This window comes from Fistularia commersonii, chromosome 12 (genome assembly GCF_037954325.1).
Source record: "Fistularia commersonii isolate RoL2024-O1a breed Wild chromosome 12, RoL_Fcom_v1.0, whole genome shotgun sequence".
NCBI lineage: Eukaryota > Metazoa > Chordata > Actinopteri > Syngnathiformes > Fistulariidae > Fistularia > Fistularia commersonii.
The window spans coordinates 14,261,529-14,280,717 of record NC_141295.1 but is presented as its reverse complement, the minus strand read 5'-3'; the positions used below and the strand labels follow the sequence as shown (position 1 = coordinate 14,280,717).

At 38.4% G+C, this 19,189-nt stretch overlaps 2 protein-coding genes across 5 annotated transcripts; one reads left to right on the top strand and one right to left on the bottom strand.

Moving 5' to 3' along the window:
• Positions 1 to 177: 177 nt before the first annotated feature.
• psip1a (PC4 and SFRS1 interacting protein 1a) lies at positions 178 to 12,586 on the top strand. Of its 4 annotated transcripts, none has more exons than XM_086157265.1 (17): positions 178 to 315; positions 693 to 765; positions 1,646 to 1,722; positions 2,787 to 2,925; positions 3,626 to 3,715; positions 4,066 to 4,206; positions 5,475 to 5,534; positions 5,618 to 5,678; positions 5,804 to 5,897; positions 6,324 to 6,507; positions 6,629 to 6,708; positions 6,888 to 6,943; positions 7,382 to 7,452; positions 8,704 to 8,805; positions 8,919 to 9,120; positions 9,927 to 10,023; positions 11,994 to 12,586. In XM_086157265.1, the coding sequence occupies exons 2-17, from the start codon at positions 694 to 696 to the stop codon at positions 12,022 to 12,024; spliced, it is 1,557 nt and encodes a 518-aa protein (XP_086013391.1). In that variant the 5' UTR covers positions 178 to 315; position 693; the 3' UTR covers positions 12,025 to 12,586. The 4 variants fall into 4 exon arrangements, with proteins under 4 accessions (XP_086013391.1, XP_086013393.1, XP_086013394.1 ...); XM_086157266.1 differs by having other exon boundaries at positions 269 to 315; positions 1,042 to 1,722; XM_086157267.1 differs by lacking the exon at positions 4,066 to 4,206.
• A 115-nt stretch (positions 12,587 to 12,701) lies between these two features.
• snapc3 (small nuclear RNA activating complex, polypeptide 3) lies at positions 12,702 to 18,096 on the bottom strand. The gene is made up of 9 exons (XM_086157269.1): positions 17,860 to 18,096; positions 16,732 to 16,815; positions 16,546 to 16,624; positions 16,350 to 16,454; positions 15,902 to 16,051; positions 15,710 to 15,792; positions 14,852 to 15,010; positions 13,069 to 13,176; positions 12,702 to 12,986 (listed from the first exon to the last, which is right to left on the bottom strand). Exons 1-9 carry the CDS (start codon positions 18,084 to 18,086, stop codon positions 12,839 to 12,841), a joined length of 1,143 nt encoding a protein of 380 aa, XP_086013395.1. The 5' UTR covers positions 18,087 to 18,096; the 3' UTR covers positions 12,702 to 12,838.
• Positions 18,097 to 19,189: the final 1,093 nt, after the last annotated feature.

The following is a 19,189-nucleotide window of genomic DNA, read 5'->3' as shown; positions in this document are numbered from 1 at the left end:
CTCGAGGTCTCTGTTGCGTCCTGTCGCTTCACTTTCCCCGAATTTTACAACTTTTCTTTCTGTGAAATTAATTCAAATTGGAGAAGAGAAATATTTTTTTTCTCGCTATTTGGGACCAGGTGTGTTGTTTTGAGCAACACGTGATTCCAACAGTGCCACTCCCCCCTCACCCCCCCATTCTAGCGAATAATGGTACAGTCTGTTGACGTTACGCGCGGGAGCGGAAAACGCTTTACTCTACGGAAAGGGGGGACGAACTCATCTTCAACTGGATTCATTTGCACGATATCTTCGCCGATCGAAACAAGTTACAAGGTTTTATCTGCTGAAAGTCGTTTTTCTGGCAGTGGGAAATGTCTGTGATGTAGTTTTTTGTTGTTGTTTATTTTTCCAGTGATATTAGCATTGCGTAGGAAGCTATGAGCTAGCATGTTGATGATGTGGCTCCGTTTGCATCTTGGAGCTTGTGATCCGACCTTCATGTTATTAAAAGTCAGATTAGTCCAAAACGCCCCATGTCTGTATTTATATAGTTACTTTTATCGTGCCGATCGCGCCTCGGTGTTTAAAATGTGAAAGGATGTGGATGGTGGTCAGGGGGAGGGGCACCTGCCTCCATGCACGCTGGTTTTGCTGATGTGAAAGGATATGCAAGTAACTCAAGCAATGTTATGGCTCATTTCATCCTGCAGGATGGCTCGAGATTGGAAACCTGGTGATCTGATATTTGCCAAGATGAAGGGCTATCCTCACTGGCCTGCAAGAGTAAGTCTCAAGCATTGCAACATTGTTTTGTTTTGTCCTTCTCCCTTAAAGTGAACCATGTGTGCGTACGTTCAAATGAGTGTCAACAAACATCTACTGAAGAATCAATAAGTAACATACATTCATAGTCCTTGAATCAAAGCAATATTCCAGATGCCATTATTCAGTTTACAAGTTTATAAGGCAAAGCAGATCTAGACAAGTTTTAAATGTGCAGAGGACAGATGATAGTTTATAACATGTTATTATTATATATTATTATCTTCTTCTTTTCAGCTCTTCCCTTCAGGGAATCAACAGTGAATCAACCTTCTCCATCAACCCTATTCTTTGTATCCTCCTCTCTCACATCAACTAACTTCTTATGCTCAGTTTCTCTACATCCATAAATCTTCTCTTTAGTCTTCCTCCTGGCAGCTCCAATTCCAGCATCAGTCCACAAATAGATTCACTATCCCTCCTCTATACATGACTAAACAGTCTCAGTCTGGCTTCTCTGACCTTCTCGCCAAAACATCTAACATGTGCTGTCCCTCTGATGGACTCAATCCTGATCCTGTCCATCCTCATCACTCTCAAACAGAATCTCAACATCTTCACCTCTACAACCTCCAGCTCTGCCTTCTGTCTTTTCGTCATTGTAACTGTTTCTAGACCATACAGCATCGCAGCTCTCACCACTGTCTTGTACTCCTTTCCTTTCATTCTGGCTGATAGTCTTCTATATTATTATAATGTTTAAAATACAAAGAGTTTAATAAGGGTCTGTTTTTTGTTTTTTGTAATCAATATCACATTCTTTTCTGAATTCTGTGCTTTGATAATGCTTTATCACCTGTTGCTGAAAGAAAGTAGTAGGTTTCTGTCATCTCCCTGTCAGATTGATGAAGTTCCAGACGGTGCCGTGAAGCCGTCCAATATCAAGTTCCCCATTTTCTTCTTTGGCACTCATGAAACGTAAGTAACTGATTGTGGTTCCCTTTAAATTAACAGGGTTTCTGTTTTTGTCTTATCATTTTGGCTGAGATGTTCTAATGTGGCTGAGGATCATTCAATTTTTGTTTAGCCTGTTTGAAAAGTTGAAATTGCATAATTTCATCAGAATTATAATCTATATATGAGCACCTATCAGAAAATTAAAAAATTAAATCATTAATGAAATTGTATGCCTCAGTTTCATTAAATCAGTTGTGAAAACTTTAAGCCCCTTCATATTGTGACCACATATTCAGGCAATGATATATTTAAGTATATGGCACATGAAAAGTAAATACTAAATTTCGCATCTACCTCTAGGTTTTATATTCTCACTGGTCTGCCTTGGTCTGGGGCTCTCAGGCTTTTGTTGTCACAATGATTGATAGTGTGTATGTGTGTATTTACCGCTATATATATATATATTATAACAGACGTATTTAGCACTAACATTTAGTCAAACACAAGGAATAGAAACACTGATTGTTTCACAGCAGTTTAAAGCATCAGAAGGCCAGGTTTTCAGGTAAAAGTCATTACAGGAAAACTGAAGCAAAAGTCATTATCATCTTTGCCTAACCCAGTTGTAAAAGAATTATTAGGTAACGCTAAATGTTTTAATCGAAAGTTTAACCTCCTCAGATCTGGTATCCACATGCCTGGATGTCACATTTTGGGTTTACTTTATGTTCTATGGAAATTCCAACCAAGAGTCCCCATATACAGACATCCTTTTTCTCAAAAGCTACAACATGTCAAAAGATGATGCTTAGTTTTAATTCTTAGCAAGTAGCTGTAATCCCTGAAAGCAAAGAGAAAATGCAAACCAAACAAGCACTGGTGTTTCAGGAGGTAAATGTAATGTTATTTTGATATTCATTCGGTATCACTGTTTTTTTTTGTTCAAATACTATAAATGTAATGTCAGGTTGTTTTCGTTCTTTGGGTTTATCGTTGAAACACAAAGGGAGCCAAATATGTGTACACAAAATAAACTTTCATGTTGTGGTGAGTATTAAAGGGCCTTGATCATCTGTATATTGCAGTGCATTTCTTGGACCAAAAGACATCTTTCCATACTTGCCCAACAAAGAAAAGTATGCCAAACCCAACAAGAGAAAAGGTTTCAATGAAGGATTGTGGGAGATTGAGAACAACCCCAAGGTTGAGCTCACTGCACCAAAGGTACATCTTGTGCATTTATTCTCCAGAACATGTTTTCAATGTTGGTTTTACCTGTTTCTACTTGTGCAGAATCACAGTTGTTGTAGGTAAACCCAGCTCATATGTCAGGAGTTAGTAATAGCTGTGGATGAATGAAAACTTTTATGTACCACAAGTTGAATCAAGAGACCAAATGCATAAGTGTTAGCTCGGTCAAGCATACAAATGACACCTTTTTTTACTAAAGCATGTCTGCATTTATAAGTGTTGTATCTGCATAGACTTGTTTTGAAGTTTGATAGAAACCCTTAAAAAGTGCTGCTCTACCTATGAAGGGTTTTACTCTTTAACCCACAATTCAGATCTTCTTGCAAACCATTTAATATCTCATCACTTTGGAAAAACGGTATCTGATCAGCAAACTTCTGTATTCTGTATCCTACATTGTCATTTTGGTTATTGACACAAAATTGTTTTGTCCATAAGGCACAAAGAGCAATATACTTCATTTTATAAACAGTGTAAGAAAATATAAAAGCCATTTTTCTCACTTCACTTTGTGCTAGTTTTCGATGGGCATTTCAGTTAGGCCCGTTTTTTTTATATATACACACACACACACACACACACACACACACACACACACACACACACACACACACATACACACATAATAAATGCATTGTAATGATTTAAAATTACTGTTCATTTTTGTTTAAAGCCCATTCCTCCAGAATCCTTGACAGAAAAGGATTCCGACACCGGTCCAGAGGGTGAGGAGGATATAGATGACAAAGAGCTAAAATCCAAAGTAAGTATTTGCTTCGAAAATGTCTCAAATTTAAGTATGTACACATACACAAATGAAAGTCAGGTGCCTCACTACATTGACACGCTATTGGTTTGCACCTGTGTTGTCAGCTTCCTTCTTTTGCTTCCTTTTCTAGTCTTTCTGTGTTTGTCTGCTTCCTACTGAATTACAAAGGTAGTAGCAAGAGTTTTCCACTGCTGTGTCATTCTACATTGATATCTGGAAGTAAGGCTGACAGGCCTCTACTCTCGGAGTAGTGTGCGGAGCAGAGCACTCCTCATTTCTCTCCTTTTTTAAGACTGTTTATCCCCACTGCACTGCATCCTATGCTGTTTTTTGGGTACATTCAGGTTCCGGGAAGTGAGGCTGAGCAGGAGGCTGAGAATGATGATGATGATGATGATGAGGAGGAGGAGGAGGAGGAGGAGGAGGAGGAGGAGGAGGAGGAGGAAGGGTCTCTGATCACTGAGCAGGGTCCTCAGAACCAGGATGTACGTACTTTGCATGTTGGGATAACACAAGCGGTGTAGGTTATGTCATACCCTTCCTACGGGTACTCTTGCGGGTTCTTACTATGGTTTGTTCCTGTTTGACGCCAATCTCCGCTTGTTGCTACAAAGTTAAATTGGTGCCCTGATGTTTTGATTCGAGCGTAGTCTTGGTTTGCAGTTTTGATACCAATGAAGTGATTATGGACTTAAGATGGGTATTTTCAAAACATAGACACTTCATGATAAAGATAATTATAATTAACATGAACTAATGTCAGGTAGTGATCTTGATGCGGCCTGGCTATGCCTAAAATAACTGGAAAGTGTTTTTGTTTTTTTTTTTGCTGTTTTCCTTCTCATATATTACCCTTGTCTCCATCACTACTTGTCTGTTTGTTTTCATGCCATTCGTTTTTACATGCTGCTCAGTATAACTTTCTACCGTTGCACTTAGTTGACATTATTTTATTTCTGCATGGCTTTCTGTGTGCTTTGGAGAAAGGTAAGTTACTGCTAAATTAATGTACATGTAACTTTTATCATGATAAAACAATATTTTTAACTTGAGTGGCATTTTAACAAAAACAAATGTTGTCTGAATTTCATGTATAGTTGTATATAATATATATACCTGTAGTACCAGCCACAAGAAAATAGAAGAGTTGTGCGCACTTTGAAAATTTGATTCAGTTAAGCTCAACGTCAGCGATATTTTCCATTAAAGATAAATTTGATTTGCAGCAATACATGAACAAAAATATATTGCTAATGGATAGCCAAGTAAATAAAAGAGTACTAATATAAGGTAAGTCATCATCACAACAATGAAGTTTTTGCAACATTTATTGACAAAAAGGTGGCTAATTTTTCTTTAAAATGATAAGATTTTGTTATTCATTCCTCAATTATTTTTTTTTTTTGTTTGTTTTTGAGATTCACTTTAGAATTCATTAATCTGTAGTGTTTAGTTTGCACAGTCTTTCAGCCTGAAGAGGAAAGAGAGGCATTGTCAGTGAAATGCTGCCAGACTGTAATATTCCAGTTATACACTAGATGCTGCTGTGGTCTCCTCTTGCGTTACAGGACTGATCAGGAGAATATTTAGATCTTCTTAAGGGCATAGACATATTTTATATCTTTCTCAGTCGCCACTTGTACATATTAAGTAACTGGGAAAAATACATATAGATATTAGATTAATGGGGAAAAAGGCAAGGTATATAAATTGTAAAATAATTAAAAATCTGATAAAAGGTGTCACATTGTAGGATTCAACACAGAGAGAATCCACAGATGTTACTAAGACCAAGAAATCAAGAAAGAAAAAGGTTGGTGGTATGTCGATCCGGTGATCGTCTCTAATAATTGCAAAAGATTTCTAAGGTTTGTTCGTTTCGCTATGTTTGTCCAGAATGATGCCGAGCAGGAGACCGAAATGGACGAGGCTCCGGCCAGTCCTGTTAGTCCATCAGGTAGATTGTATTTCCTGTGACGTCTTCATGCATATAACTTTCCTTAATTGAAAAAAACTAAACTTAAACTAAATTTGAACACCCGGCTCTGTTAGGCATGTTTTCATCTGTATCTTCGACTTCAGGTGGTGAGAGTGTTAGACGCCGAGGCAGAAGGCCCAAAACCGAGAAGATGCTTTTGCTCCAGCCAGACCACCAAGATTCTGGAAATGAAATGATGTAAATATGAATAAACAAAGGACACGCATTTAATAATTAGTATAAGTTATTGTTTCGCAGTCTTAGCCATTAATTCAAGATGGTTTTTAAAGTTAAGTTCACTGTCCCGACTGATCGCATCAGTGTCTTTGCAATTTATTAATATATTAAACTCATTGCAGCACACGTCTAGGGGCTACCCCTCCATCGAGAGATCATACGTCATTCTCAACAAAAAAGGCTTTTAAAGAATAGTTTTTCTGCAGTCGACTTTATTTTCTGTTTTTGTCATTGTTTTAGACATACATTTTAGTTTCTTGTCATCATATGACCTTTGTTGGTCACAAATTGATGTTAATGGAATTATTCATCAAGACTGCATACGATTACACGCTTTTTAATTAGCCCACTACGGTTACACTTAAAAGTTTAACCCCGCTCATTTAGGGATGCTGCTGAGTCGGATAGAAAGAGGAAGCGGACAGCGGAAGACAAGTCAAAGAGTGGCGAGGAAGACAAAAGAAAGAAAAAGGAGGATAGCAAAGGAAAGGATGCAGAGGGGAAGGAACCTGATGCCAAGAGGAAGAAGCAGACAAAGGATGATAGCTCCTCTGGCTCAGACGATGAAGAGGCAGGTCCACAAAAGTGTTGGACAAACAAATGCACTTTTTTTTTTTTTTTGGAAAGGTTTTGTCATTTTAAATACTTTTAACCACAAACTAATTAACTTAATTTTGACATCTTAATTCCAGAAGAGCAAAGGAAAAAAGAAACCGCAAAACACAGAACTAGACAAAGACGTGCGGCGGCGGAAGGCAGAAGAATTTAGAGAGTAAGTGTGTTTATCATGACCCGCAAGCAGCCTCGGTGATAATTGAGTAGTTTCTATGTAGGGCTGACCAGTAGTCACAAATCCAAAAGTTCTCTTCAAAATCAAATCCATCCATTTAATAAAAATCCTTATATCGCTTTGTTTGTTTGTTTGTTGTTCGCTGTGCTTTGTCACTTCAGACCAAACAAAGATGAAGGAAAGAAAAATGAAGAGAAGACGGGAGTCAAGAAAAAGGGTGAGTAAGATGTTAAGTAGACTAAGTCTTTCATTAATAATTGAGAGCCATTGTGATTTATTGTTAAACTTATTGAAGAAAAATCAGAAACATCTTGTACCGGACTCCTGGATTTTGGGTCAATTTGTGAAAGGGAACTTGCAAATAATAATAGCAGCTTAATATGGCAAAGCTAGTTGACAAATATCAACCCTATTAAAGCGAATGTCATTTAAGGTCATGACTTGCTCTGAATTTCTTGTATTCTTACTTTGTGTGAGCTGGCCTGCACGTAGACGGAAACAATTTTGGTCTTGTCGGGGGTAAAGTTGTTGGATAAGAGGTATCTGGAAGAGATGACATAGAGAACATCCCTTGAGTCATACTAATGTTGTCATGGATGAAAATAATAACCGAGCGCCTGTTTGAATCATGCCTTCCGTCTCTATTGCTTTGCAGAAATATCAACTGACCTGAAACTCCAAAAGCTGCATAGTGAAATAAGGATTTCTCTGAAAATTGACAACCCCGTAAGCCCCGCATATGAAAATCTCACACTTTATTCATTGTGTGATGAAAGGTGTTATATCTGTAACTAAATTGATTACTGAGACTCCTCATTTTGTTATTGTTAAAAAAGCTGTGAAACCTTGGATATTCCATTAATAGCACCATGTCTGATAGATTCCTGTTCACTCTATTGATCCAAACACTTTCCAACCTTTCTTTCGTGTCACAGGATCCCCTGTGTGACAATGCTATCTTTATCTGGTTAATATGAAAATATTTTAACCTGAATTAGTCCATGACTGTTGCCTGAGACACACTGTGAATCTCCTCACTGTGTTAGTGTGCATTTGGATCATTTCGAGCTCAGGTCAGCGCATGATGTACGCACAACTATGCCCTCCTAAACATTCTGACACAGAAGCTAGTCATAAACATGAATGCACTGAAAGTTTGACCTGAGAGCGATGTGAGTTACTTTATTAGTTATACCCTATTACCTAACCCAAATAGTCCGGGGACACGCAGTGTAACCAAAGTTTAACGCTGGAATGGCTTGTTGTAAAGTGAGGTCAGCAGTCTGACCTGAAAAAGATAGCTGTTGAATAAAAAACAAAGTGTATTAAATAAATGCATCTAATTAGATATTTTCTTTTACATGCTAGATTTAATATTTACAAGATAAATGTGCCCTGGGGAAATATATTTTTTTGAGGTATTTGGATAGCTAATCATGTCATAGCTTTCATATAAACTGGAATCAATCAGATGAAATGCCTAAAGGTCAGGGTTATATCTGAACAGTAGGCCAGTGTTTGCTTGCAGCTTTCAGGAATGGAAGACAACGTACTTTGTAATTTTTTTCCCTCTGTTCTGACAACTTTAGCATCATGTTGTCATGTCATCCATCCCATTCTTTCAATACGGCATACCTCTTCAAGGTCACTTGATGGTCAAGGCCACTATGACTTCCCATCCATTCTGTTCTCATAAATATGCTCTCTCAGGCAAATGTGGAGGCCTTTTCATTATCTGTGGTGGGGGGATGTCTGAACCGATCACAAACTGGGAGTGAACGAAGGGGTCAGAACCACCGCTCACTATTTTTCAATCTGATCATGAGCTCTTGCATGATCATGATTAGAGTTGATAATGTGCCCGCATAATGAGCTCATAATGAAATCGTCTCTGCACACTTGGAACAAATTAGATTTCAGTGTCTCATTCTCTGATGCCTCTCGGATCACCTCATGGCCTCTTTACTGTCATGTCAGGATGTCAAGAAGTGCTTGGAGGCTTTGGATGAGATCGGTGCCCTGCAGGTTACGACTCAGCACCTGCAGAAACACAGTGAACTCATCGCTACGCTGAAAAAGGTCACTTAAACGTTGTACAGTTGCATAGAAAATTAGTCAAGAAAAATGTGTTTTCCCTAGTTCTTGTTTGTCTTGTAAATGTGCTAAATAGTGAAATGTGTTCTGTGTTCTAGATCCGCAGATTCAAGGCCAGCCAGGACATCATGGACAAGGCCACCATGTTATACAACAAGTTTAAGAGTATGTTTCTGGTTGGAGAAGGTGACTGCGTGCTAAGCCAGGTCCTCAACAAGTCCTTAGCTGAGCAGCGACAGTATGAGGAAGCGAAGAAGGGGAATCTGAAGAGAGCGGATCAGGCGAAAGAAAACAGCTCAGGTGGGCAGCAAGGTTTTTCAAAGTGTTTTCAATTTCAGTCATGTCACGTGCACTAAATGGTATCAGATAAAACAAAGCAAGCACAAGTAGTAAGAAAATGTGATTTAAGGTAACAGGTCTGAAGGACATCCAGCAAAGTGTGATGGATGAAGTGGAAAAGCAGTTTTGCTATGTTCTAACACTATGTTGTAGCATCAAAAGCGTAGCCATGCTTTCATTCATTATCTGATGTAACAATGAATGCATGAAATTAGCTCCTGATGCTTAATAGTAGTTGTGGGGAGACGCTCGGATGTTGCGTAACTCTCATACTACAGATCTGTAAATGTCACTTAAGTAAACAGGTTGTGTGGGGCGGAGGTTACACGTCATACGTCTCGTCTGCTGGTCATTGATAAATCGATTATGAGCAGCTGAGTCACACATCACTACCGACAAAAGGACACACACTGCTGCTTTCATGCAACATGTATTCTCCTTTTCAGGAGAGTGTCACAGGACCTCTGTGGTCGCTATTCTCAGAAAAATCTTTCACTTTAATCAGGTCTCCACCCGCATCCGTGCTTTCGTGACTTACACCAGCTCATGAATACTGTACTCCCACTAAAATAACCGCCTCTGTGAAAGGTTTCTTTTAAGAGCAATGCATGCCAAATGGATGGAAAATTCTATTCATCCCAGCATGGTCTGCAGCTTGACATGTGTCATCACATGCTCCTGTGCGTCCTCTCCCCGCCACGGTGGTTAAGGTTGCTCATTTGTCTGATCTACTGTGACTGAATCGTGTGTCTCTGCTCTTAACCTAGCCAAGATAATCAATGGTGATAGAAGCCCAGAAGAGAGTAAGCAGGAGACGGAGAAGGTGAAACTGCTCGAGGACGCCTCCGCAGGAGAAAATCCAAGGTAGTGGGATCAGTGTGCACAATGCGTGGATGTCTGCGCGCCTGTGGGGGCTGGTTTGTTTTCACCATGTTTGAGGACAACATGCGGCAAATAAGTTTCCTCCTGCGTCACAGATTTAAACCTACATCTATATTTGCCAGACTCCCTGTCGACCATGGGTTTTTGCTCTTGTTTTAGTTGAGGTCAAATCGAATTTAAGACACTCTGTAGTTTGTTTTTTTCCCACATACCCATACTTAAGAAAAGTCAGTAAGCAATTGATCGTCCCATGGCAATATTTCTAATTTTCTCATTAGCGGCCTTTTTATCTGTACTGTGGATGAGTAACTTTTGGAATGTCTGTGCTATTTGGGTCACTGTTTTCCTTTAAGAAAGCGGGAACAGGGTTCCGTGAGCCTCAGTTTAAGGGCGTGTTAGTTGTAGAAAACTACACCGAGGTTCAAAACATCAAATTTGTACCTGAATCAGAACATTTCCATCACCAGAGATTAATTTATGATCTTTCAGTCTCACGTTATTCCCTTCCCTAAAGGTCTAAATAAGGCTCTCACACTCGTCATAACAAAGCCCATGTGCTTCCAGATCCATTTCCGTCACGCAATCAGGCTTTTATTTGTGGTTCTCGGCTGCATTGAAGGCTTCTTTAAAAAGGAGAAATCAAAAAATAAAAAAATAAAAATGAGAAATTAATCGAAATTAATCTGGAAAAAAAAAACACCTGGTAGCTCCAAAAGGAAAAATCAAACAGCAGTGAATACTTTGGGCACTGCCGATGGGCTACTAGGTGCAAATTCTCTTGGATATTTGACCAAAATCTCCCCCACCAACCAGTTATGTGCAGCGGTTAATGCCGGTTTCTTACTGCAAGAAAGTTCATTGTTTGAACCTGCCAGTCAACAGGCCGAAAAGCATGCTTGCAACTCCAAACTGAATCTGGGCGCAGATGATAAAACCTTGTGATTGTCTTAATATCATGGACAAGCTCTGCCCATCTGGGATTTTCCCCAACTTCCCATAACCCTAGGATAAGTAAGGATAAGTTACATAGATAACAAATGGAGAGTAGGAACAATGGTGGCAACATATGTATGTTGGATGATGAAAAAAATATATAAAAGGAATTCTTCATTTGTTTCCAAATGTTCCTTTAACGTACATTTTGTCTTTTGGACCATTTCATAACAAGAATTTGACAAAATCCAATCCACTTTTAATAACACTCTATAAGCAGTATCCCACTGATGCTAATTATATCTGTTACTTCTAATTGTGTCACAGAGGCCCAGAGCTGCATGTGTCAATCAAGAAGAGAAACCCTTAAATCACTTAGAAAAGGAGAAAATATTCATTATAAAGCATGAAGGCAAAACTGCTGCCCAAAAGAAAAAAAAAAACTCAGGAGGAAATCCAACCATGAATACATTCCTAAATACCGTAGCAGCAGTGTGAAGACGTGGCTAACTCTTAGCTGCGTATGATCCACTGGCTCAATGGGTTGCTGAACACTATTCGCTGCAGGGTGTAAATCAATATTTGCATTGAGTAACAAATAGATATAGATCGATCATTACGGGCTGTTAGAGGGGGAAAAACATCTGCAAAAGTTCAGCAGTAACATTGAGGTTCTTCGCTTACATCACCAAACAAATCCAACATCTTAGAAATAAATAAATACATTATATAAATAGGGTTTATGTATATATAGGAATATACATAAAATTAGGTAAAAATAAGGACATGAGTGGAGGTAGTACGAGTAACCTCAAACGAAGCCCTGGAGAACTCTCTGGAATGGTTATACTGTCTTACAACTGTGAGAGGACTTAGGTTTGGCTTTTCTGTCTTGCTGTCAGATAGTGATTATTATCTCTCATGAGTGACTAAAGCTTTTACTATTTTATGAAGACACAAGGAGACTATGGACATAAACTGTACACATTAACTTTTTCTTTCATTTATTCTGATTGCAGTGCCCCCAAACCTCTGGAAGAATCTACCTGACTCTCCTACACACCTGAATACTGACATTTTTGCTGCTCTATATATGTTTGGCTCTCAGCCTGTTTTCCTATCCAGGTCTATTAACAACTAACTGATTTTCAGTTAAACCCAGCATCATGACTGACTGCTTCATTCTTTTTAAACTTGTTGCCTTTATGCCTCTCTGCATCGAAGGAATTTGAATAATGATTGATGTTAGAGTAAATTCAGGTCTCGATGAGCATAAGTACCGTTTGGTCCCAGATGTTTCTGGATGTTCTTATCCATTTGAATGTTTGTTTTTGGCATTTTCCACGGCACAATGGATTAGTTACTATTCAGAGCACTTTTACACTGTCCATTAGTAGCTGAATAATCAATCTTTCAAACACATTGTCACGATTCATATTTTCTCAAGACGCACGGACGAACAAGTCTGGAGTTGGCCAGACATTATTATGCCAAAATGCTTTGTGCTCAACCATGCAAGTGTCTTTTTAAATGTTTTTTTTTTTTTTAATCATGACATGTAAATAAGAGTATTTTTGTGCCTACCAGTGACATCAGATAATAAAGTAGCATGTATACTGCACCACATTGTCTGTCATTAATAAAGTGCATTTACATACATCTCATAATATAAAGTGGGGATGTTCAACAAATGGAAAGTGTCTACTAATTTAGAAATTTTAGTTGCTTTATTACAAAATTCCATAGAAATGAATGCAGCCTTGTAAAAATACATATACTCCAGGACTATGTTACAACATGCAACTCTTATACGTTACATCATTCAACTATGATGCAAAACCTAATTAAGCCTTGCATTAGGGGATTAATTGAAAGCGCCAGGGTCCACATAGGGGTAGGCGAGGAATTTCCCCAGCTTCTTGCCTTGAGTGTCGTAGTGCAGCATCCGGAAGCACTTATTGCAAAACAAACAAGGATCGCTTGGAGCAAACTGGTCCTTAGTAGTTAACCATCTGTTCAAAAAAATAAGTATGTTGTTTTACTGGATTATACAAAAAAAGAATGCCTTTAACTGTTTTCCACATTTTCACTCACCTGCCGATGAAGAGATGGCACACAGCGCACTTCTGCGTGATAACCCTGTGCTTGTGAATGAGAAGTGGATAAAGCTTCTTATCCAGGCAGTCATTCTTGTGGCTCAATCTGGGGAAAGGAAAAAAAAAATCAAGGAGACTCAACAGTGACAGCTTTGTCTCATATTTGTGACATTTAAAACCGCTCTCAAATGTGGTTTACATGCTTTTGAAAACAATAAATTTGTTCAGATATTTACGCATTTGGTCCACCCTGCTCCCTCCCAAAAAATTCAAATCTGCTATAAAGCCTGAGATGCTCATTAAGTGCTATCTTTTGAGGACAGTCAAATCCTGTGTTATAAGTGCTTTATTTAAAAGGCTTGTAGCCATGATTTAGAGCATAATGTTTCAGACAGTAGATAGCCAATAAACTGTATCAAGTAATACTGTATGAAACCACACTATAATCATAGCATGTCTGTGCGTCAAGGTAAAGGGTATGATCATGGGTTTGAGAGCAATATTTTGCATTGAAACACAGGCCCTCTAAATTCAAACAAAAATCTCATTCATAATTAGTTTCAGCAAAATAAAATGACAAAGATCTACTGGATGGTTATTTTGATAAAGCATTTTTACTAAATTCACAAAATTTATTCACTAAGAAGGCAAACTGACAGCCAAATAAAAGATTTCAATGAGGGAAAAATTAATTCTGGATACTTGTTTCAATGTTTTTCTTTTTTTTTCCCACATGGTCTAATATCAAAGTGTTGTAGACAGTCTGAAACAAAATAAGCAATATGAAAAAAAAAATGCTGACGTTATAAATTAAAAGAAGAACGGTCTGAGTCCAATACAATGTTATTCCTGATAAATTGTGCATAAAATTATGGTAAATAACCAGCACAACTCCTGCATTGTGGATGTTTCTCCTGATTCTCAGCCACCTGCACTGATAGTATTAATATAAACCCTGCAAATCAGTGACTGATCGACAATATATATTAATCCAAACAGAAGTGCAGAAATTCTGTGGGAATGAACATCCATATTAAGTCATTTTTGTCAGTTTTATCATATTAAGTAGTTCCAAACTAAAGAAACCTCATAATAGGGATTTTGATATAGCTTGTAAGGGGTATTTCTTTGTGCTTTGAAGCACACTGCAAAATATTACAATGCTAATTTTTGCACGATGGGGTCGATTAATGACCTGCCAAATGCTGAGTCCAGTCACAAAAATCACTGTGGTGCTCCAGCACACAGTAATGCCAGCAAGAAGTACTGGACTGGTCAGCACTTAATCACAGGGCCACATTTACAGGCAGACAACATTCACTCGTTCGGGGCAATTTTTCCCAGTTTCCTCAAATTAGCTTGCTGTATGTTTTTGGAACAGAGAACCCGGAGGAAACGCATCTAGACAAGGGGAGAACATGCAAACACCACACAGAAAGCCCCCCTTGTTGGAATCAAACCAGGGTCCCTTGTGCCGTGAGGCCAAAGCACGACCCACTCCATGTGGTCAATTTATTTAAAAAAAAAAAAAAAAAAAAAAAAAAAAAAAAAAAAGAGCCATCCATAGAGCTTATCATGTTTATGGTTTGAAACCTGTACAGTTTTGACTGAGAAACTTCCCAACTCTGGGAGGATCTGGTTTACCACCCCCAGCAACTATCCCAAGAACAGACTGGGTTTGGGGCACTTAAGCTACGTATCCCATAATGCAAAGAACCACGAGAACCACGAGTGCTTATTGGATTTTTTAACACAGATCCCCATCAGGGATCACCGCTCACCTGATATCTGTGATGATGACAAGATGTTCACAGTCTCCCTGGTGACAGTACAAGTACGGGAAGCCCACTTTAATTTTCAAATCTGTGAGCTTGGTGTCCTCCATCTTAGCCTGGGAATATGGCGGGAAGTTGTGGGCCTTCGCCCACTCAATTATGGTCCTGAAGGACGTCCAGAAAGAACATCACAAAACTGAAAAGGTGTCAAGTGTCAGAGATCTAATTTTCAGGAAGCTACACGGACCTACAAATCTTGTTGGATATGCAAGTGGCGTCTCATTTTGTTTTTCAAGTTTTTTCAAGAGTGTTGCTACACCTTGTCTTTTCTGGCACAAGATTCATCCGGATAAACCGCAATGTTCTGCTGCAACAATTTTTCCCCCAGTCCATTGAACAGTAAGAACATTTTAGGGAGTTCATGTCCAAGTTCTCTTAAATTATCACTTTTATGTGAAATTAATTTAGCAAGGACCTTAATGCAAAGTCAAAGCCAGAGCCCCTTAGAAAGTTTTTTTGTTTACAAAATAAGACTTTCACAACGCTTACAAACACTGAATCTCACACAGAATTTGGTCTTGCAAAGGTCAAATTAATGCTTTTTCACAATTAATCATAATAATTTACCTTGAATAGTAATGCAAGGACACTTATTCATGAGTTTAAGGGATTGTGTCAGAAGCCTTTCTAAATCTCCACAATCAAATCTTTGTATTCTACGAGCCTGAATTCAAACAAGGAAAGGTTACAGATCAAACTTACATTGATCGCATTGTGATCAATTTTCTCGAGACGAGTAGGAATTATAGTAGGAACGCTGAAATTATGGCATCAGCTGTGACAGCTAAGATGTGAAAAACTCACGAGCTGATGTCTTGGCACTCAGGGAATCGCATGTCATTGTAAAAAACTCCTTCGAAGAAAAAGAAAGCTGACTTGTAATGATCCTAAAAAGAAAAACATGTTTTTTTTTTTACATCACATATAAATTTATTTAAAGATCAATTCCTAAATCGAAGGATGAATTTGACAAGGAGCAAAATGAAAATTACTCACTTTACATATGAAATCCGGAGCCATGTCTGGCGAGTTGCTGAACTCTCCACACACTTGCAGGTCACTGACACAACAAATGCCGTCCCTGAGGTCTGTCAAGGTGTGAGAGCCGGTCAACTGCAGGGTCATGAAGGGTCTGACATAAAGGAACTGCGGGAAAAAAAAACAGTTGCTCAATGCCAAGGCCTCTGAGAGAGAAAACGATGCTGCTATCTTATTTTTTTATCAGTTATTCAACCATGTGTCAAAACACAAAGCCAGTTATCAAAAATAATGCCAAGATTAGCTGATACTCACTAACCAAAAGACTTCACCGAATGGTGCAGGGGAAAAGAACCCCCTAGCTTTACAAGTGAAATGTTAGCATTATAAAGGCTGTTTTTTTTCTTCATTTTTTTGTGAAAAATACAAGAAAACAAATAAAAAGAAGACTTGACAGATTACTCACCCTTTCAAAGGTGGCTGGGAAATAGGCGTTGATGGTGAGAATGACCTCCCCTTCAGGGACCAGATCGTCCTCTGCATCTGGTGTCTGACCAATCATCAATCGTTCCTGGAAATCACACATAGGTAAGCCTTGTATTAAAAAAAAAAAAGTTTTTTTTGTCAGCTTCGCGGAGCTCCAAGCATTTCACAAGGCCCACCAGTTCATCTGCATAGAGATCGTGCCTGTTCTTGCTGATTTTTAGTGAATCTTTGTAATCCTGTTTCTTCTTCCTTTGTCTGTGCACAACAGAAAAGTAGTGCATATTATTGACTCACGTGAAGACATTGATTATAGATAGCTGGCACTAACTTAAGCAACTAGAAGAAAAATTGAAAAAACGTACATTAGTGTTTTCAGCGTTGAGTCTGGAGGTACAAGAGACGTGTCCGGCTGCTGATCTTCAGGGTAGCAGCGAAGAGAATCAACACTTAAAAAGATCAGAAATGATGCTCTTATACATTCGGCGAGGATAAGAAAATATGCAAAATACAATTTGATTATTTTCCAAATGTGGTATGAACAAACAGGAGCTGTGTGTAATATTGTAAACATATTATGAAATCAAGTTAAGAGATTCACAGTGAAAAAAGATTACTTTCATTGAGGCCTGACACTTCATTACATCTGATCTTTTGTTTATCTGACCAACTAATGGTTTGCAAAGTGCTGATTTCAATCCATGTGTGTAAAAGTTGATTAATCTGTGAATCTAAAAGCCCAAATAAGCATGTATCTTTTCTTTTCAAAAGATCTTTGACTTTTGATGTTTCATTGGCCATAATAGAGGTTAAATACGTGTATTCTTTTCCTTTTGACCCTTTCCTTCAGCGGGCGCCACAGCAAATCATCTGTCTCCATCTCACCCTTTTCAAAGCATCTTCTATCTTTCATACCAAGTAAATGCCCATCCTCTTCTGTCTGTCTTTAGGCCTCCTGGTTTGCTGTTCCAATTTCAGCATCCATCTTCAGATATCAGGCATGTCAATAACTCTGGTAAAACTAACTTCCCTATGAGTTCTACTAATGAAATATATATATACACACTTAACCCTCATATTATGTTAAGGGTAAATTTGACCCATTGGGTCAATGGGTGAAATGGGTCAAATTGACCCTTAACATAATATGAGGGTTAAGAACCTGTGACTGATGTGCTTAGTTGAATGCTACCAGAGATACATAGGGACACTTTCTGTGATATATGGTTGTTTAACTTGGATTTAGCCCTCAAAATCCAAAACAAGACACACACACACACTGTGAGTAAGGCTTAATTGACGGTTAATCTGCAATTCATCCTAATCTAAACTGCAGAAATTGGGTAATTTCCAGACTTTTTTCTTCGGAAATCAGCTCCTGTGTTTGTTTATATTGATAATTAATAAATGAATAATTCACTGAGGTTAAGAAATCCCTGGGAAGGAGGGGTTTAATGCAATTTTCTTCGAATGTAACGTTTATTCCGGGTTACCTGCATACGTTTTTCAGTTCACTCATGGTGTCCGCATCCACACCCATGTCTCTGGCGAAACTTTCGAAGAAGGTTTCCTCGTCTTCTTGCTGGTAGGAAAAGTCACTCGGCTTCAGCCTCTTTAACCATTCGTGCCTGAAAGAGTCGACATGAAATACGGTGCTATTTACATCCGTGTATTCGTAGTCTGGAATATTTTGCCCAGTTGAGGTTTCGGGCGCCGCCATGTTTCCCGGAAGTGACTACCTGCGGAGGATTGTGGGTAATGTAGGAAATTCATTCACAATTACTATTACATTGTTTCCATACATGAAGTCTTTAAAACTTGCCTTATAAATAAGCTAAGGCTGATGACAGCAAATCTCAAGTCAAATAAGTGTGTTAGTTTTTTTTGTTGTTGTTGTCATTTCAGTTACCATTTCGAGGCAAAAGGTTGAGGTTTGAGCTTTTCATTTCCAAAATAGATTAGTGTAATACATAATAATCTCAACCAATATATGTTTAGAATGTAATTTATAACAATGGAGATCTGTTACAGTGGCAATTGAATAGAAGAAGTTACAAAAATCAAAAAACGGAATGTAAATAATCAGTTAAGTACAATACATCAGTAAACCGGGGATATGTGTAAAAAAATCAGTAAGAACAAGCCAAATGTATATCAAATGTATCAGTGTCACAATGAAGCAAAGTTGACCATTGTGAAATGCACTGCACTACTATACTATGAAATAATAATGTATCAGGGTAAAAATATAGCCCATCTGATGGTAAAAATATCTGATACACACAGTCATTGAACACATCAATTCCAATTTAAAATCTTTAATTCTTATAGGAATGGAGCATTTGCAAAAGCAACACAGCAAACGGATTATGAGGGAAATGCTCCCCGGACCAAAATACAGAGAGCCTTTTATCCCTTCATCCAACCGTTGTTCTATCCGGACATGTGGAAAATTTATGCCTACAAATGGCTCGTCCAAACGGGTTATCTTTTCCTGTGGTTGAGTTATTTTCCTAAGAAAAATTAAGAACTGGGGGGGAGGCGTCATGCCATAATGAGCCTTTTAATGACAATACCCCCATGAAGCTGCATACCAATGTTACCGAAGTCAGAATATTCACGTCTGCATCATAGCAACAGTATCAAGATGCAAGTTGGAAGTCTTTGTATTTTTCAGTCACTGTCTTGACCTGCCCTCATTTTCTGTCACACTGTTACCCCAAACAGGATCAAGTAGCAGCAATTGGCTTATTTAATAGCTTTTTAAATCTCTTAAGATGCTGCAGTTGCTGCCCGAGAAGACCATTCCATGAGAAACATTAT